At 33.7% G+C, this 17811-nt stretch overlaps 1 protein-coding gene across 1 annotated transcript; it reads left to right on the top strand.

Moving 5' to 3' along the window:
* Nucleotides 1-9513: 9513 nt before the first annotated feature.
* LOC130817882 (zinc finger CCCH domain-containing protein ZFN-like) lies at nt 9514-16349 on the top strand. Its single transcript, XM_057683846.1, has 7 exons — nt 9514-9937; nt 12362-12534; nt 14128-14190; nt 14480-14599; nt 14692-14979; nt 15155-15466; nt 15673-16349. The coding sequence occupies exons 1-7, from the start codon at nt 9832-9834 to the stop codon at nt 15952-15954; spliced, it is 1344 nt and encodes a 447-aa protein (XP_057539829.1). The 5' UTR covers nt 9514-9831; the 3' UTR covers nt 15955-16349.
* Nucleotides 16350-17811: the final 1462 nt, after the last annotated feature.

Raw genomic sequence — 17811 nt, 5'->3', positions numbered from 1 at the left:
TGCTAACAGGTCCAAGATATATTTCTTCTGATTGATGAAGATTCACTTCCAAGACCGAAAAACTTCTATACTAAGGAAATACTTCAAGTTCCCCAAATCCATCATCTCGAATTCTATGAATAATTTCCTCTTAAGATTACTAATCTCTTCCTCATTATTCCCAGTTATGACCATATCATCGACATAGATGATTAAGCATGTGATTTGATTATTCCCTTTCTTCAAGAATAATGTATGGTCAGAATGACTCTGTTCGTACCAAATTTCTTCATAGCTATGGTAAATCTACCGAACCAGGCTCTTGGAGATTGTTTCAAGCCACGCAAAGCCCTCTTTAGTCTACATCCCTCTCCTAGAGCGAATTCATCTGAGAACCCAAGTGGAGCATGCATATACACCTCTTCCTCAATCTCACCATGAAGGAATGCATTTTTCACATCGAACTGGTATAGAGGCCAATCCTTATTAGCAGCTATAGAGAATAGAACCCTAATGGTGTCTATCTTGGCAACCGAAGAGAAGGTTTCGGAGTAGTCAATCCCATACGTCTGTGTGTACCCCTTTGCCACAAGGGGAGCTTTGTACCTCTCAATAGTTCCATCGGCATGATATTTTATTGTGAAAACCCATTTGCAACGTACAGTTTTGTTCCCTTTAGGTAGCATACAATTGTCCCATGTGTTATTTTTCTTTAGTGCTGAGATCTCATCTTTCATTTCTTCTCGCCACTTTGGATTTCGGAAAGCTTCTTTAGTATTGCGAGGAAGGGAACTTAAGTATAGACTGGTTTGAAATGCCATGGTTGTCTATGCCAATTTATTCATATCACGGCTAATAGGGTATTGAGATCTCTGTGATTCAAAATCTGAATCTTACCTCCTTGGAAGAACGCCTCTTTTGCTTCTCTGAGGTAATTCATATCTGCATGGAGAGTTAAAAATACCGGATACATCATCATCAATTTGAGATTCAGGTTCAGTTAATACCTCTTGAGGCTCAAAGATAACCTCCTATTCACTAGATGCTTCAGATAAGGTAAGGGAAGCCTGAGGAGAAAGTAGTACTATGTCTTCAGTAGTAATGTCTGTGGGATTACCTACTTGCTCTTTGGGGTTCAGATCATTAGTTACAGATTGTGTAAGTCAGCTCAAGTCATCACATGTAGTCTCCCCCCGAGGATGAAGTTCCTGAGGATGAAGTTAGGGGTAAAAATAGGAGCTCTCAAAAAAACCACAATTCATTGTGGTATAAAGTTTATTCTAAGTTGGATCAAAGCAGAGATACCCCTTTTGGTTAACACCATAGCCCATAAAGATACAATTAACAGTAAGGGGTTCAAGTTTGTTTCGAGCAAGTTTGGGTAAATGGACATACACGACTCACCCAAAGATCCGCCAGGGGGGGGGGAGGGGTAAGGAGTGGAAAGAGGGAATAGTGGTGTGATCATGAAGGGTCTCAAGGGGGGTTTTGAATTTCAGGGTTTTTGAGGGTAGTCTGTTTGTAAGGTATGTGGTAGATGCAATAACTTCGGGCCAAAAATAAGGTGGGACATGGACTTCAAACATAAGGGCTTGACTTATTTCAAGGAGTGTGCAATTCTTCCTTTCAACTACTCCATTTTGTTGTGGTGTATGTGGACAAGAAGTTTGGTGAATGAGGCCATGGGTGGTGAAAAAAATTTCCAAATGTTGGTTCATGTATTCCCCATTGTCGGATCGAAGAATTTGAGACTTAGTTTTAAATTGGGTGACAATCATATTATAGAGCTTGACAAACGCATCAAAAACTTCAGATTTGTGTTTCAAGAAATGCACCCAGCTTATTCTAGTACAATCATCAATAATAAAACAAAATATGAATAACTTTATTTACTAAACTCAGGAGCAAGGCCCCAAACATTGGAATGTATCAAAACAAAAGGTTCCTGCTATGATTAAAACTAGGAGAATAAGAGTGTTTGTGACTTTTCGCAAGGACACAAGCTTCACAATCCAGAGCTACATTACATTTATTTAATGACGGAAAAAGACATTTCAGATACCCTAATGATGGATGTCCTAGACGTCGATGCTAAGTCCATAACTGATGATCGGGAAACCCATGAGCAAGCAAAGTGTGACCCTTTTGAATCACCTATTCCACATAGTACAAGCCATCTCGTTCAGTACCACGCCCAATAATCCTCCCTGTCTGAGCATCCTGCACAACATAATCAGAAGAAGACATAAGCACAGTACAGTGTAGTTCCCGAGTCAATTGACTAATAGACAACAACTTATGAGACAAGCTAGGAATTAAGAGACAATTTGTAACAGACTCAAAATTCTTAATTTTAATCTTCCGATTAATTATTTCGAATTTTCAATTCAAATCTCTAATCCTTTGATTATCCATTTCAAACCATCTTTAATTCCTAAATCTTTTCCGATTTTCTAATTTCTTTCAAATATTAAACTTTAACATAGTATTTTGTTTAAAATCTTTTTATAAGCACTAAAATATTATTTTATTATTTTATAGTACGAAAAGTAAAATTTTGTTATTATATTCACGGTTTTGTAAAACGTTACTTTTTAACTTTCTTCCTTAAACTAACATTACTACTTATTATTTTAACCTTATAATTTTGATATAATTATTTTATACATAAAAATGAGTCGTATTTTTATTATTAACATTAAGTATTGTTAAGCAAAATTTTAAATAAACTACATATTTTCATGATCAAATTTACCCATTATTTTAAAGTATATTCACTTGTACATACTAGAACAAAATTTTGATGAACCAAGATCCTTTCTATGGTAACCCATGATGTTCATCACTTACACAAGCTATCACCATTTCCTTACACAAGCTAACCTTCTTCTACACTCCAAACTGTTACACATTCACTTACACACTGCAACTCTTACACATTCACTTACACACTCTAAATCACTTACACAAGTTAACCTTAGCTTCTTCTATACCCCTAACACTCTTTTTCATGCAATCTAATGAACTTCAAAGTTGCCCAAACCCATTATAAATACCCCCCTTAGCCATGAGATCACTTACACCACCATCATCAAATATTTCTAACATTCTTTCTTATATTTTCATTTCATTAAAATCTTACTACATTAATACCTTTATTAATTGAAGAAATTAAAGAACATGAAGCTTAGAACACTCTTTATTTAGCTTAAACCATCATCATTATTTTGGGAGTTGGGATTAATTATCTTTGGAGCATTATTATCTATCTTGGAGGATCTTATTTCTTATTATTTTTCTAATTAGTACTTAGTACTAATCCTTGGTGTTAGTATGGTATAACTTCTTACCCTACTCTTTTTGTGGAATTTTACATTATATTTACTTTATAATATGCAAAGTATGAAATATGTTGATATATTTTAGTGGAATTTAGTTTAATGAAATTATGATCAAGATTATATTAAGTATGTGTATGCTAAAAGTATTTTTAGTATGTTAATTTAATAATCTTTGAACAAGTTTTGGAAGTTGAGTGCAAAATTATATTTTAGTGATATTAAGCATGATTTATGTTATAAACTAGTGCTAGTATATTTGAGTTATGTGTTACATTAGAAATGTTATTATATTTAAGAATTTATTTTATGTTAGAATTTTGTATTAATATGTTTATGTTAGCCTTCAAACTAGTTTATAAGGTAGTAAGTTATTTTATGAACGTATTTTACTAAGTATGATTATATTAAGAATATTGTTATTATACTTTATTCTAAGATTTAAGTTTATCCTTAAAGTTATAGTAAATTTCGTCTAAGTTATTGTGTGAAGTTTTTATTTTTTTAGTGGTTATGTTAATTATTTAAATCTTGAATTTACTATAATAAATTAAATGAAGTTGTTTTGTTAGTGAAAAAGGCACCAAAATACTCATAGGTCATTCGACCATTATCATATTAAAAAGAAAAAGAGTTTGATTTATTTTTTATATTATTATAAGCTATTTTGTGATAATATTAAAATAAAATCTTAAAAGTTATTTTTGAGAAAGCTTTATAAGTTATTTTTGAGAAAGCTTTATAAGTTATTAAATATTGAAGTGATTTTCTTGAATATATGAGATTTCATGATTAAAAAAAAAATAACTTTTGTGACATTTAATTACTATTTAGTACAAAATAATATTTTATCTGCTAACTAGTTGACCAAAATTTATATAAAAAGATGTAAAAAGTATTTTTAGTAAACTTGTTCTTAAACTATGTGTGAAATATTAATTTTTGTGAAATTATAAGTTTTATTTGTTTTATAACTAGAATGTTGATTTTTGCGAATCTAATAAGTTTACATGTTTTTTCAAACTTGAAATAATTATTTTTGGTAAACTTGTTGAAGTTTGAAAACTTATCCAAAGGTTGCAGTTTAACTTGAATTTTAATTAGAATGTTTGATTTATGAGGAGAATAAAGTTTTATTTATTTTATACAAGAGAAATAGATTTTAGTAGTTACTTGTGGAAAGTACTAATTTGGAGACTATTAATAAAATATTAAGTTATTAGTGTGAATTTAGTGACCCATTAAAATAAAGTTATAAATAAAATTTTAATGTGTAAAAATTAATTAATGAATATATAAAGACGTAAAGGTAAATTAAACGTTATAATTAAGAATTATATTAAATAAATGAAGTTACCACTTAGGTTGGTCAATATTCATATTCAAAGTCAACTTGGAGTAATAAAAATGTGATGTACTTGTGTGAAATGTATTGATTGAATGACCCTGATAGTAAGGTAATGTCGAACCATTGACCGGCATGTAAAATCCCGGCGTCCGTGTTGGCCGGCACGTAAAATGCGGTGTAAGACAGGGGGTTCGCTACCTATCCTGTAGATTTCGAGCATAAATATTGTATTGGAGGGGTGACGACTCCCACCACAATTAGGGTTTAGGACTACGGTTCTCACCTAACCAGACCCTTACTTATATCAGGTGTCATATTGATGTGCTTGTTGATCAATGATAAACTTGATTAGTGTTGATGCTATGATGCATGGTACAGTTATGAGTATTAACCAAATGAACTTACTCATGTGTTAAGATTACCGAATTGTATAGGTGGAAGTAACGTACTTTTGTCAGGATTAAGAATGGTATCTTAATGACTTAAAAGTATGTAACAGAAAAAGAACATGGTAAAAGTATACGGTGGTGTCAATTAAGTATAAGTTCTTACTTAAATTCTTATTTTGTAAAAGTAGCGTATAATTTTCGTATTTTGAGCTGGATAGGAAGTTATGCTCGGCGCTAAGCGCTGACCGATTCAATCGGCTGTCATCCGTATCATGGATGGCAGCATTTTGCAGGATTTAGTTCAGGTTCCGATCCAGGCCGCAGCAATTAATATTTATCGAGAACTTAACTGCTTTTTGTATCTTTATTGATGACTTGATGATGATGTATTTTTTTTTTCTTTTTGAGCAAACTTTATTTCTTATCAGAGGTAATAGTATTTTACTTTTGTTTTAAACAGTTTTAGTTTTATGATTTAAAGTTTTTAACAATTCGGCATTTTGAGACTTCCGCAATATTTTTTGGTATTAAACATTATTATTAAATGTTAATTATGTATCGAGATTGCCGCTCTTGTTACACAATTGTTTAATTTTAGAGATGGAGAAATAGTAACAGACCCAGATTGATCAACATTCACACACTCCCCATTAGCCGTCTGAATGTAGGTGTGAGTTTTTGGATTAGTAGATAAAAGATCACGGGAGTCAAAAGTCGTAGAATCAGTGGCCCCGCAATCAAATATCCATTGGGATGAAAAAGGGGGCTTACACATGAAGCCAAATTTGTGGGTTTTTAATTTTTAGGAAATGGTGGGTTGTATTGTAAATGGGCTGTGGGTTATTATGGGGTTTTAAGAATTTATATAAGTGTGTTTGGGAAAGTTTTCATTTTATCCCTTCCCCTTTTCTTTCTCTTCTGGTCCGTTCCCTTCTCTTTTCTCTGGTTCACCTGTGTTGCCATTGCTATCCTCCTTTGCTTTAGTTTTGTGGGTTGGTTCATCGATAGGCATGCTTGCGGTGTGGGGGACACCGGTGGTCATGTTAGCCTTGCCGCCGGCTCTGGTTGACGGAGCCTTGGTGGCGATTTTCCGTTGCTGGTGCTCTTCCCACCACTCCGGGAAGCCGATCAACTTAAAACACCCTTCCCCTGTGTGACGGCTTCCTCCACAGTAACTACACTTGAGGTGAGTTTTGTCCTCCATATCACGCCGGGATGAAAAATCCGACCGGTGTTTAATGGCCAACCCACTCCCAATTTCTGAGGGAATTTTTCCCGGTGATGAAGCGTGGGTCATGATGCCACGCCTTGAAATCTCATGCCTAATAGTAGCGTAGACCATTTCAATGGTGGGAAGTGGATCTTGATTCAACAAATCCCTCTTTTCTTTGTCAAAAGTCTCGTTAATTCCGGCCAAAAACTGGAATAAACGTTGTTTTTGGATAAAGGTGTTGAAGATTGTTATATCTTCAACATGTATCATGGGGTTCGGCTTTCATCGGTCCATTTCCTTCCAAATTGTGGTCAGTTTCTCATAGAAGACCTCTAGGGGGTCTCAATTTTGTTTTAGGGTGTTGGCTTAAGAACTCAGATCAAAGATTTGGAGTTCGTCCCTTCCACTACTTAATAGAACTTCAATCCCTTTCCATAAGTCTCTTGCAACAGTGTAATCTAAGAATTGATTTATGAGATCTGTGTCGATATTTGAAATGATCTATGATAGGACTATAGAGTCCCTTTGTTTCCAGGTTCTGTAATTAGGGTCTGAGGTGCTAGGAGGGTCGTCTATGATCTGGCTGAGACGTCCCCTGCACTCTAAGGCAATCTGCATCATTTTACACCAAGTTGTGTAATTTTGATAGGTCAATTTTTCCGCTATTTTCAATTTTGTTGATATAGTTTCAAGGGTTGTGTTTGGTTTGTGTATTTATTGAAACAGTTTGAACATATGTTCCATCTGTTCCATGGTTATGAGTTGTTTTGAATCTGTTTCTGCCATTATTTCAAGTAAGGTTGTTTAAGGTAAATAATGATAACCGAAAGTGTTGCCGGTCCCGAAAAAAACCTTTGGCTCTGATACCATGAAGAAAAGAATAATCGGAAGATTAGACTAGTTTTAGAATTAATACATAGTTTGTATTATTCATTTAATCACAATTACAACCCCATTATATACAATGATTATGAGCTAACTAAGGAAATAATTAAACTAGAAAATACAAATATTGCCTTAATACATTAGCTAAAAAGAGAACAACATATCAGCAGAATAATGTAAATATGTTCCTACAGTTAATGCCTCAAGATATATTATATACTCTAATAGCTATCTATTTTACTAGTACATTGTAATTGACAATATGATCACGTTTTCTCATGTCTCATTCCCTACATCCCATTCTTTTTTTCACGCATTGACAATTAACTTATAGCTTCTAGCTTAAAATTAGTATGTCATTTTATAAAATTTAACTCATAGAATTTTTTGACTAAAATTAGTTTTATTACTAGCTAAAAAATTAGCTTTAAATGAAGATTTTTCATGAATTAGTTGTTGAAATTAAACTGAAGTATAAAACGAAAACACAAACATAAAAGCTAAAATAATATTTACAATCATGAGGCTATATATATACATCTTTGTATATATCAAATTTTTTGAACATTTGTTATCAAAATTATTTTACCAAACACTATAAAAACTTATACAACTCAAGAATCTAAGCATTTATAGAAGTTATAAGTTGCCTTTAGAACCTAGTTATCACTAAACACCCCAACTTCTCAACTTTATAATACTATTATTTATGGATAGACCTAGTTAAGAGCATGTGTTACAGGTGAAAAAAAACATTCTAAATTTAAGTTTTGGCCCCATGTGCAACTACAAACAAACCAAAATTTCAAATATGATCCTACCATTCACAATAAGACCCTATGTGTAATTGACAAGTTGACCAAATTTTATCATGATCTAACACTTAGAAATTTCAGTAAATGAGTTTTATTAACCATGTATGAGTAAATTTGAATTGAACTCGCTTTTATTGTATTCCATTTCTTTTTTTTGTATTTTACCATGTATGAGCAAAATATCTGAAATAAAAGTCTCAAAAAACTTTAACAATGAAAAACAATGAAAAATAAAGCAAAAGATGAACACAAGTGTTTATGATGTATTTTGGATGCCTCCCCCTCAAATATAGTTTTATTATAAATGATTCAACAATACAATTATAATAAACCTCCCTTATCTTGAGAACTAATCTCTCAAGATCAGAAAATACTAGAGCAAAATAAGAACATCTCAAGTTTCTAACAATTCACTAGCTAGACTACTCTCAATATGTGTGTTTGTGCCTTTATGGTGCATGTTTATATGAGTGATGAATCCTATTTATAGGCAAGGTACTCATCAGTTTTAGAATTCCCTCATAAATTACTGTAAACTCACATGTAACACCCCAATTAACTATGATAATTAACCATAGTAATAAACATCACAATAAACATTACATTAAACAAGGAAGTAATGCACTTATTCAATGACTACACCAAGAATTCTGACCAAAACAGAATCCTATGTACTCTGCTCAATCGAGCCACAACCTTGCTCAGTCGAGCGAGCCTCCAGTGAAGCTACTGACTTATTCTATCCATTTTGCTCAACCTACTCACTCTCGCTCGACCGGTCAAGCAACACACAGTATGGTCGAGCGAGCTTCAGATTTCTACTCCTTTCTTGTTGCTTCAATCAAGCAACCCTTATCAATCGTTCTAAACTTCAAAACATTTACATACGATACATCTTTATCGACCCTCTCCAAAGTACAAGACAAAGCATATTCGATTATATGTTTAAAGTTAACGTCATCATTAAGATTATTGGCACTTGCTTTAACAATATCAATCGTTAATATATGTTATTCCTAACTAAAAGTGTTCATTCTTATCATCGGTTGATTTTAGGTCATATATTTTGAAGTGTTTTTACAATTGGGTTTTGTATCCATAATAATTTTTACTTGATTATAAACTCAATTTGTAATCGGGTTAAAATTAAATTCAATTACTAATAGACTAAATATCATATCAAATATATTTTAAAGACCTCTATTTCTAACTATGTTTTTGGATCCTAGATCCACGCTTCTGCCCTAAAAACTCAAGTGACATGTTAGATTGTTAGTACTTACTACTTAGTACTAGCACACTTTATAACAGCGCGTGCATTCCCACTCTCTTTAGCTCGCGAGTATAGTAACGTTTTTCCCCTCTTCTTCACCCCAAGTCATAACTCATAATAGAAGTGGCAAAAAAAATCAATATAAAAAGTAAAATTAAAAAAAAACAAAATATAAAAAAATAAAATTAAAAAAAGGAAGAAAATAATTTTTGTCATTTTGTATGAAAAAATGGTTGGTTTTTTATTCTCCACTCTCTCTTCCTTTCTTTACCCCCACTCTGTTTTTTGTGGAGGAGAGAGAACCATATTTTTTTCCCTCTTCACTTTTCTATTTCCCCCAAAAAACTCTTTCCCTCATCAAAAAGACATGATTTTTGTATTTAATTATAAAAAGGGAAAATTTTGACGGTAGTACGTAGAAATATAATGGGGATTGTTGTATAACAATAATTGTTATTACCAACAAAAACAACAAAGAAAAATAAAAGGAGTAAAATTGTTGTTTTTGTTTTTGCTGTAGTAAGAAGTGTATAGTAGTATAAGTGATGATGATGATTATGTTGTTATTTTAATGGAGTTTGTGACAAAACGATGGCGTTTCGAGATGTTGTGGTTGATGGTGATGATGATGATGCTGGTACAATTCCCATTTCTAGACCTTCTGCTGTTGATGGATCATCCTCCCTTTTAAATGAAGGTTCTTCCTTTTTTCCTTTTTTTTTTTACAAATTTATGATATTGTATTATAAATATTTATGGGGTTTTTGTGAAATGCTGTATGTAGTTTGTATTATTATACTTGAATGTCTTTTTTTAAGTATATTTTTGGTGGGCTGTGTACAGTTTTGGATTTATTAGAATGAGGAATGGGTTTGATCAGATTAATGATCTTGTATTGTAATATTTATGGGGTGTTTGTAAAATGCTGTATGTTGTTTATGTACTAGGAGTATTGTAATTTGAATTATTAAGCTTGAATGTCTTCTTTTTGAATTGTTTGTCGGTGGGTTGTGAAAAGTTTTGTTTTTTAATGGAATGGTGAATTGATTTTGATCAGAAAATTTTAGTGTGAACCCCCTTTTTTAATTGAATTTTTGGGTATGTGAAAAAAATTTAATGATTATTGGTTAGGGAAGTTGTACATGATGTTATGATAAATGGAAGACAACATTTTTGTTACTGATAACACTAATGATTCATTTGATAGGTGGTAATAAATAATAGTAATGAGGATGACTTATAGTGTAAAATTTCATCAAAACTTTATTTTATTTTTATGGTAATGAAACTTTGATAAAAATAAATTTTTTTACAATTTTCCGTTACCACCTAATACAACAACTCTGAATGATAATGCATTGGAATGAATTTTGTGGAGAAAATAAAATGATTAAATGTTGACAATAATGACCATCAAGGTAGCCAATAGATTTTTCATCCAAAATTACACTTATTTTCATTTCTATTACCAATCATTTACTACTACCTACCAAATAGAAAAAAATAACTTTGCCTACATTCGACACTCTCAAAATGGGAGGACCGAAATGATAATGGGTAATAAAATGTTTTTGTGTTTTTGGGAATTTTGTTTAATTGGCTGCAAAGTTGGGATTTTTGGGTTATTTGTGAAGTTTCAATAAATATTAGGGAAAATAGGCATTTTACATAGATGAAAACAGGAATTTTGTTTGATTTTTTGAATATTTTGTTTGGGGGTGAGAGGTTGCGGATAATTGAAGCAATCTGATAGACTTTATGGACTGTGAGTCACTAGAAATGAATCAATTTTTGTATTAATAAATGCGGTTTATTTTTTGATACATTTGTTGGCCTGTTAATGTAAATTTAAATGCTTTTTTTTTTTTCTTTTCTTGATCATATTAGTCATTTATCTTTTTTTTGCTTTGCTTTGATGTGATGAATTAACATTGTATTTGCTTTGTTAATCTTATCGTTTTAGTTCTGTTCGAAGCTCTTGTTGAAAGGATTTTAAATTTTAATCTTGGTAACCTAACCTCAATCCCCTAAACCCAAAAGCAAAAATGGAAAACGAAATTGCATAGTGTCAAAATGCAATTTGCAATAACGAAACGGTGATGCGGTTATCGTAACGCCTAAATATCGGTCAAAACCATAAGATATCTCTTGATACGGCCCAAAACATGTTTTTTATTTCACCTTTACAATGCGAAAAATATCGGTTTGTTTATTTTGAAAACCTTTACAAGACGGCCGTTGCGATGCGATGCGGCCTTGTATTACACCTTACGAAAGCTACAAGTTTTAGAACTTTTTAATGGAAACCATTTATTTTGATTTGCACTCTCGATGGAGCCAAAGATTCACAATTCTTTAAGTTTAGTTTACTATGATTTATGGTAAAATGACTCATTAAAACATGTGTATTTATTATTTATGTGAAGGTGCATATGATATTTTCTATCAATGGTTAATAAAAAAGCTAACTCTTTGTTTACATCCGGCCCTGAACCCCGTCTAGGTGAAAGCCTACGTGAAAGTCACTTCCTAGTTTGAGGTAGTAGAATGTTGTAATGGATTATAATTCTAGAAACATAATTGAAACTCTACTAAAAAACTTGATGCATTCATTCTAGATGATATTAAAGTAAGGAGTCTGTCATTAAAGGCAGAGTAAATATTAACAAATTTTTGAGCCCTGTGCAATTTCAAAATTAAGATGTTGTTTCTAACTTTGTATCTGTAAACACTAAACATATACTACTATAATCTAATATTGAGACCCCTAGTTTTTTGGGTCCCTGTGCTGTCGAACATATTGAACATGCCCAAAACCTCCCTTGTCCGTCACCTAGTCCTATAATCCTATCATTACTATTTTGACGAAATTTTTACTCATTGGTCATGGTGGTTTAAAATGGAGCTAATCTTAGCTTCTTGGTTAAAATATGAAACATTGGAGTGTTTTTGATGTGTTCTTTTTGCATTTGGGCATTGATTTGATTTAGGGTAGTAAAACTTTTCTGTGAGTTATACATTTGTCTTGTACATCGCATTTTAACTGTCTTCTAATGGGGTTTGCAATTCAATCTAAATAAAACTTATCAGCCGTTTCTTTTGTTATGATATTTAATTCCAGACTTAATGTGGCCGGTAAATCTGAGATCGTCTGAAGCAATGGATACCGGAATTTATCCGCCTGGTCCGTACCCTGAGCGTGAAGGGGAACCAGATTGTTCCTTCTATCTCAGAACTGGACTTTGTAGATTTGGTTCGACATGCCGCTTCAATCATCCTCCTAATTTGAAGCTAGTAAGTTCTGACATCTACTGCTAGAAACACAAGATGTAACTTGCGAATTTTTGTCAATATTTGTCTGCTACTTTCTGTTCTGTTCAGAACCTTGTTACTTTATTTTGTCTATATTGATACCTAGACATCATATGCATGTTATGTTGATGGGAAGTATTGTGTCAAGCTCCAAATCTCACCTTGATGGAGGTGAGTTCGATCACCTGGTTGCTTACTCTTTGGCTTGCACGTTTGAGAATGATAGTGTGTGTGCAAAGGGTTATGGAAGCATATGGTTTGGGTCACTCAATGAAGTGATGGATGAAGACGAATTGGAGTGCCTTAATGAAGGGAAGACACGAAGATAAGGGGGCCTTGAAGACTGCTCGACTGATCGAGCAAGAGTGGCTAGATCGAGCCAACATGCAGCAACAATCCAGTGAGCACTGGACTCACGCTCTACTAGGCGAGCAAGGGTGCTCGACCCGAGTGACCAACAGCCCAACTCTTCGTCAGTTTTTCTGTTTTGTTGCGGGATTTTTTGGGCTTTAAGACCTTTTGTCCTATGTTTCTCTAATATGTTTTATGGCTATATAAGGAGTCTTAGAGCATCATTAGGGTATTGGAGAGGCATATACAAGAGTGACAACTAGGGTTTACACCATAAGAGCTCTTCCTCCTTGTATGTGCATGTTTGTGTGAGATTGAGTTTAAAGGTTCTATCTTTACCTTGAGAGACTGTTCTCAAAGGTTGTGTGAGGTGAGTTATTAATGTGTTGTTGAGTATATTAATGATAAGATACTTATTTTGAGGGGGAGGTATCCTTAGATACCTCATATTTCTTGTGTGTTGGTCCATTGTTGCTTGTGCTCTGTTTTTCTTGTTTTCTTTGCACTTTATTTTGTGTTTGTTTCTTTACCATTGCTATAGCCCATCCACGACAAGAAGTTTGTCAACAACATCTTTATGTAGAATTCTGTGTAGATTCTGGTGGGACAAAATCATGATACCTAAAATTTTGGGTTGCACTTGGTTTGTCACATCATGTTATTGTTGTTGCATACTTATGCTTTGTCATGTGATGTTTAAACTTTTGGAAGAGGTATATAAAACCTGAGTAACGGTGGGCAGAAAGCTTTACTAACTTGAAAACTCCCTGAATTCCATTCTCCACCTCATACTCTAACGAACCAGCTGTTCACTTCAACTTGATCAATTTTTTGTTTCTCTTTGTGATCTAACGTTGCCTTTTGCTTTAAAAAAACTCTAGCAAGCCTAGTATGAGACCGTCTCACCATGAGATGAGCCCATACAAGCAGCCCATTAGGAAAAAACATAAAGAAAAATAATGGAATTTGAATTGAACAAAGCAGCAGTTTTTTTTTAAATGTTTGGGCTGACCCAATTGAGGTTGTCTCATGGTGAGATGGTCTCAATAAAGAATCAGTTACTCTGATTAAAGTTCGTTAGCAAGCGTCTTGTCTTAAGTAGGAAAGTATAGTGACTTCTTCTTGATGAAGTTATTTAGTACTTATGTTTTCAGCATATTTTCTTTTCATAGTTCTTGTAATCATGTTTGTTCGATGTATTTGATAGATACTATTGTACTGCAGGCACTTGCTACTGCAAGAATGAAGGGGGAGTTTCCCGAAAGGATAGGTCTACCTGAATGCCAGGCATGGATGCATTTTCTTTTGTTCTTGCAATATATACTTTTAAAATTATGTTTAGCTAATGAATATGTGATCTGCAACATCCGCAATGTAAAGGTTTAAGAGCTGCGATCCCATAGCTTTCTCTCTGAATCAAACTTCACACTTTCGAGAATCGAAAAGTCTCTTGAGATTTCGGTTGGGCGCATAAGAGATTGTAAAACACTAATGAAAATCTGCATTTTTTCTTCTTTTGCTTATTGGAATGCTCCTCCCCCTAAAATTTTTCGGATGGTGTTGCTTTGACTTTCAGTATTATTTGAAGACGGGCACTTGCAAGTTCGGAGCGACATGCAAGTTTCACCATCCTAAAGACAAAGCAGGGATTGCTGGACGAGTCCCATTAAATGTTCTAGGCTACCCACTTCGTCCGGTAAAATTTTATTGATCAGGTTCATATTCTTATAAATTAAAGATCTGAAACTTATGAAAAGTAATGTTTCACAAAATTTCTTCTCTCAACAGAATGAATCTGAGTGTGCATACTATGTAAGAACAGGACAATGCAAATTTGGAAGCACATGTAAGTTCCATCACCCCCTACCATATAATTCTTTTGGGAGTTCTTCAGTGTATCCTGCTGTTCAGTCTCCAACGACTCCTGGTCAGCAGTCGTATCCAGGAGGATTAACGAATTGGTCTTTGTCGAGAGCCTCGATCATTCCCAGTCCACGTTGGCAAGGGCCTTCAAGTTACACACCTTTGATTCTTCCACAAGGAATGGTTTCAGTTCCGGGATGGAATGCCTATATGGTAAGCGTAGTAATATTTTCTGTTTCAAAAGTTAAAAACAGATCAGGGTTTGAATCTTAAGCTGACCTATAAATTCCGCTCTCCCTTTTTTTTTATTTTTTAATGATTTTATTAACGAAAAGTTCTATCTGATGAATTTTTGTATACCTGATGCATATATGCATTTTATCACTAGGGCCAGATGGGTTCAGTTTCGTCAGCTGAAGGGCAACAGCAAACAGCAGGAGATAGTGCAGGATATGGAAGTGCACGGCAAAGTGAATCCGCTGTTTCTGCTTCCTATCGCTCTGGTACTGTCCCAATGAGTTACTACGCGCTGCAGAGGGAAAATGTTTTTCCCGAGAGACCTGGGCAACCTGAATGTCAATACTACATGAAAACCGGTGATTGTAAGTTTGGTGCAGTATGTCGTTTCCATCATCCCAGAGAAAGACTAATTCCAGCTCCTGATTGCCTCTTGAGTGCTCTGGGTTTGCCTTTGCGACCGGTAAGTTGCTCCTTCAGGTTTATATAAAGCTAATCACCCTGCACGCCCGACTTTCTGTTTTGAACCGAGCTTGCAGGCTAGATTGAATTTGATCACTAGCATTCTTCCCTTCAGATTTTATCATTACCTATTTTGTCTTTCGGAGCATCGCTATTTAACTGATGTACACTGCTTGAATCTAACTCTCTTGACTAATTACTGAGCAGGGAGAACCTTTGTGCATATTCTATTCTCGATACGGTATATGCAAATTCGGTCCAAACTGCAAGTTCAACCATCCAATGGGAATTTTTGCTTACAATGTCTCACCAACCTCCACCGATACATCTGCTATGTGGCGTTATCTAGGATCATCTTCAGCATCCGCTGGGCTAACATTAACATCAGAAGGAATAATGGAGACTGCTGGCCCTGGGAAGAACCGAAGGCTGTCTTTGTCAGAAACGAGAGATCTGCAGCCAGGTGATGATGAAGTTGAGACCGACTGATAGATAAACGCTAAAAGCAAAGCTAAAAAGCTAAAGCCTTCCTCCTAATACAAACAAGCTTGGTAGGTTACTCCCCTTTTTGCAATCTTTTGCAGCATAAAGAGGAGTTTACCTGTAAATTTATTTGCTCCATTGCTGAAGATGTACAGCCTCCTCCATCTTTTATGTTGATTATATCATTATATATACTCTACGAACGAAAACCATAAAAAAAATGTATTAATATAATAACAGCCCATAGTTTTTGGACATCCTCCTCTTTTTCCTTCATGTGCTGTATAAACCCGAAAATTATTGTCACAATTGGTGAAACCGTTGTGAACAATTGATCAGCTTTTGTTATGGAAAATCTTGAATTGAAATTTTCAGTGAAGATTTTCTGTTCATTTCTTGTACTTAGATTCTTCATGTCTTTGTTTTCGTGTTACTCTAAATTTAATCGCAGCCGTTTTGTTAAGGTTATTCGTTGATACCGGTAAAAATAACTCGGTTCTTGGGAAAAATGTTATATCAAGAACTAGAATATGAATACGATAGAACAACACTGGACACTAATGCAACAATATCTCATCGATTATCCTGAAATAATACAGTGTAGCAAATGCTACACTGTAAATAGTTGTTCGCAGTTACTAACTGCGAACAGCTATTTTGGCTTTTTTGACCTATTTATAGTTAGTAACTGCAAATAGCCCCAAATCTCAAGTTTAGAAATTTCACGCTTATTTTTGGAATAAGTTTGAAAGTTGGATCATTTAATTCATTTTTTTGATTTTTTGACTTAAAGATTTCAAATTTTCTAGCATTTGCCCTCTAAACATTATCAATGCATATATACGATAGTCTCTTTGAACCCTAAGTCATATAAGCATTAAAAATGATGTAAATAGGCATCCAACTCAACTACCTGATTAGGGATCTAAATATAATCAAAGTTCTCTAAATCACAAAATAAGGTTTTTTGCCAGATCACATTCAACAACCTATATAGATTTTATAGGTTACGATAGGACTTTACTTAAATTTAAACCTAAACTAATTAAATAACTTTGAAATGTTATTAGATAATCATAAAATTTATATTATATTAAAGACCACTATTAATATAACATAACACATATATATCTCATATACATATTTGACATCTAAACTTATCCAATAATGAGTATAATGACCATCTAAGACAAAATTTTATTATGCATTTTACTGAGATAATGATTTATTCAACAAATCCGCAATAATCAAGCTTAGATATTTTGGACAATTCAACATCTCTCCTAATTTAATTGGATCAGAAACACTATAAACCACATTAAGGTTGGAAATAAAATTCCAAATCCATACATCTTTCTTTACTACTTCAACCACAACAATATACTCAACTTTAATTGTAGTTACGGCGTTACTATTTTGTTTGGAACTTTTCCAACTAATTGCACCTCCTTAAGAGTATAAATGCAACTAGCTTTGGTATTTTCAAGTTTATTTGAATGATTAAAAATTAAAGGGAAATTATCAATTGTACCCTTGTATTTTTGCATTTAGCTTTGGTATTCTTGTGCTTTTTCTATTATCAATGGTACCCCTTGCATTGCATGCTAATTACAACCGTGACATTATTCAAGTTTTTGTCGTTATCTTGCCGTTAAATCTTTTTAAAAACAAACCAGGGTCAGTTTGTGTGAACCTTCCTTGAACCTTGAATAATGTCGGATAACGGCAAGATGACGGCCAAAACTTGAATAATATCACGATTGTAATTAGCATGAAATACTAGTGGTACCATTAGAAATCGAAAAAATACAGGGGTACCAAAGTTAAAATGCAAAAACACAAGGTATCATTAATAATTTTCCA

Source organism: Amaranthus tricolor, chromosome 7, assembly GCF_026212465.1.
Source record: "Amaranthus tricolor cultivar Red isolate AtriRed21 chromosome 7, ASM2621246v1, whole genome shotgun sequence".
Classification (NCBI taxonomy): Eukaryota; Viridiplantae; Streptophyta; class Magnoliopsida; order Caryophyllales; family Amaranthaceae; genus Amaranthus; species Amaranthus tricolor.
The sequence above is the reverse complement of the archived record's forward strand: the minus strand, read 5'-3'. Positions and strand labels throughout refer to the sequence as shown.

What these genes read in the sequence shown, in the direction of transcription:
- LOC130817882 (XM_057683846.1), top strand. Translation starts at nt 9,832, where the DNA reads ATGGCGTTTCGAGATGTTGTGGTTGATGGTGATGATGATGATGCTGGT. An exon ending in TAGGTCTACCTGAATGCCAG is followed by an intron (nt 14,191 to 14,479) that starts GCATGGATGCAT and finishes TTTGACTTTCAG; the next exon opens with TATTATTTGAAGACGGGCAC. An exon ending in CGGGATGGAATGCCTATATG is followed by an intron (nt 14,980 to 15,154) that starts GTAAGCGTAGTA and finishes TTTTATCACTAG; the next exon opens with GGCCAGATGGGTTCAGTTTC.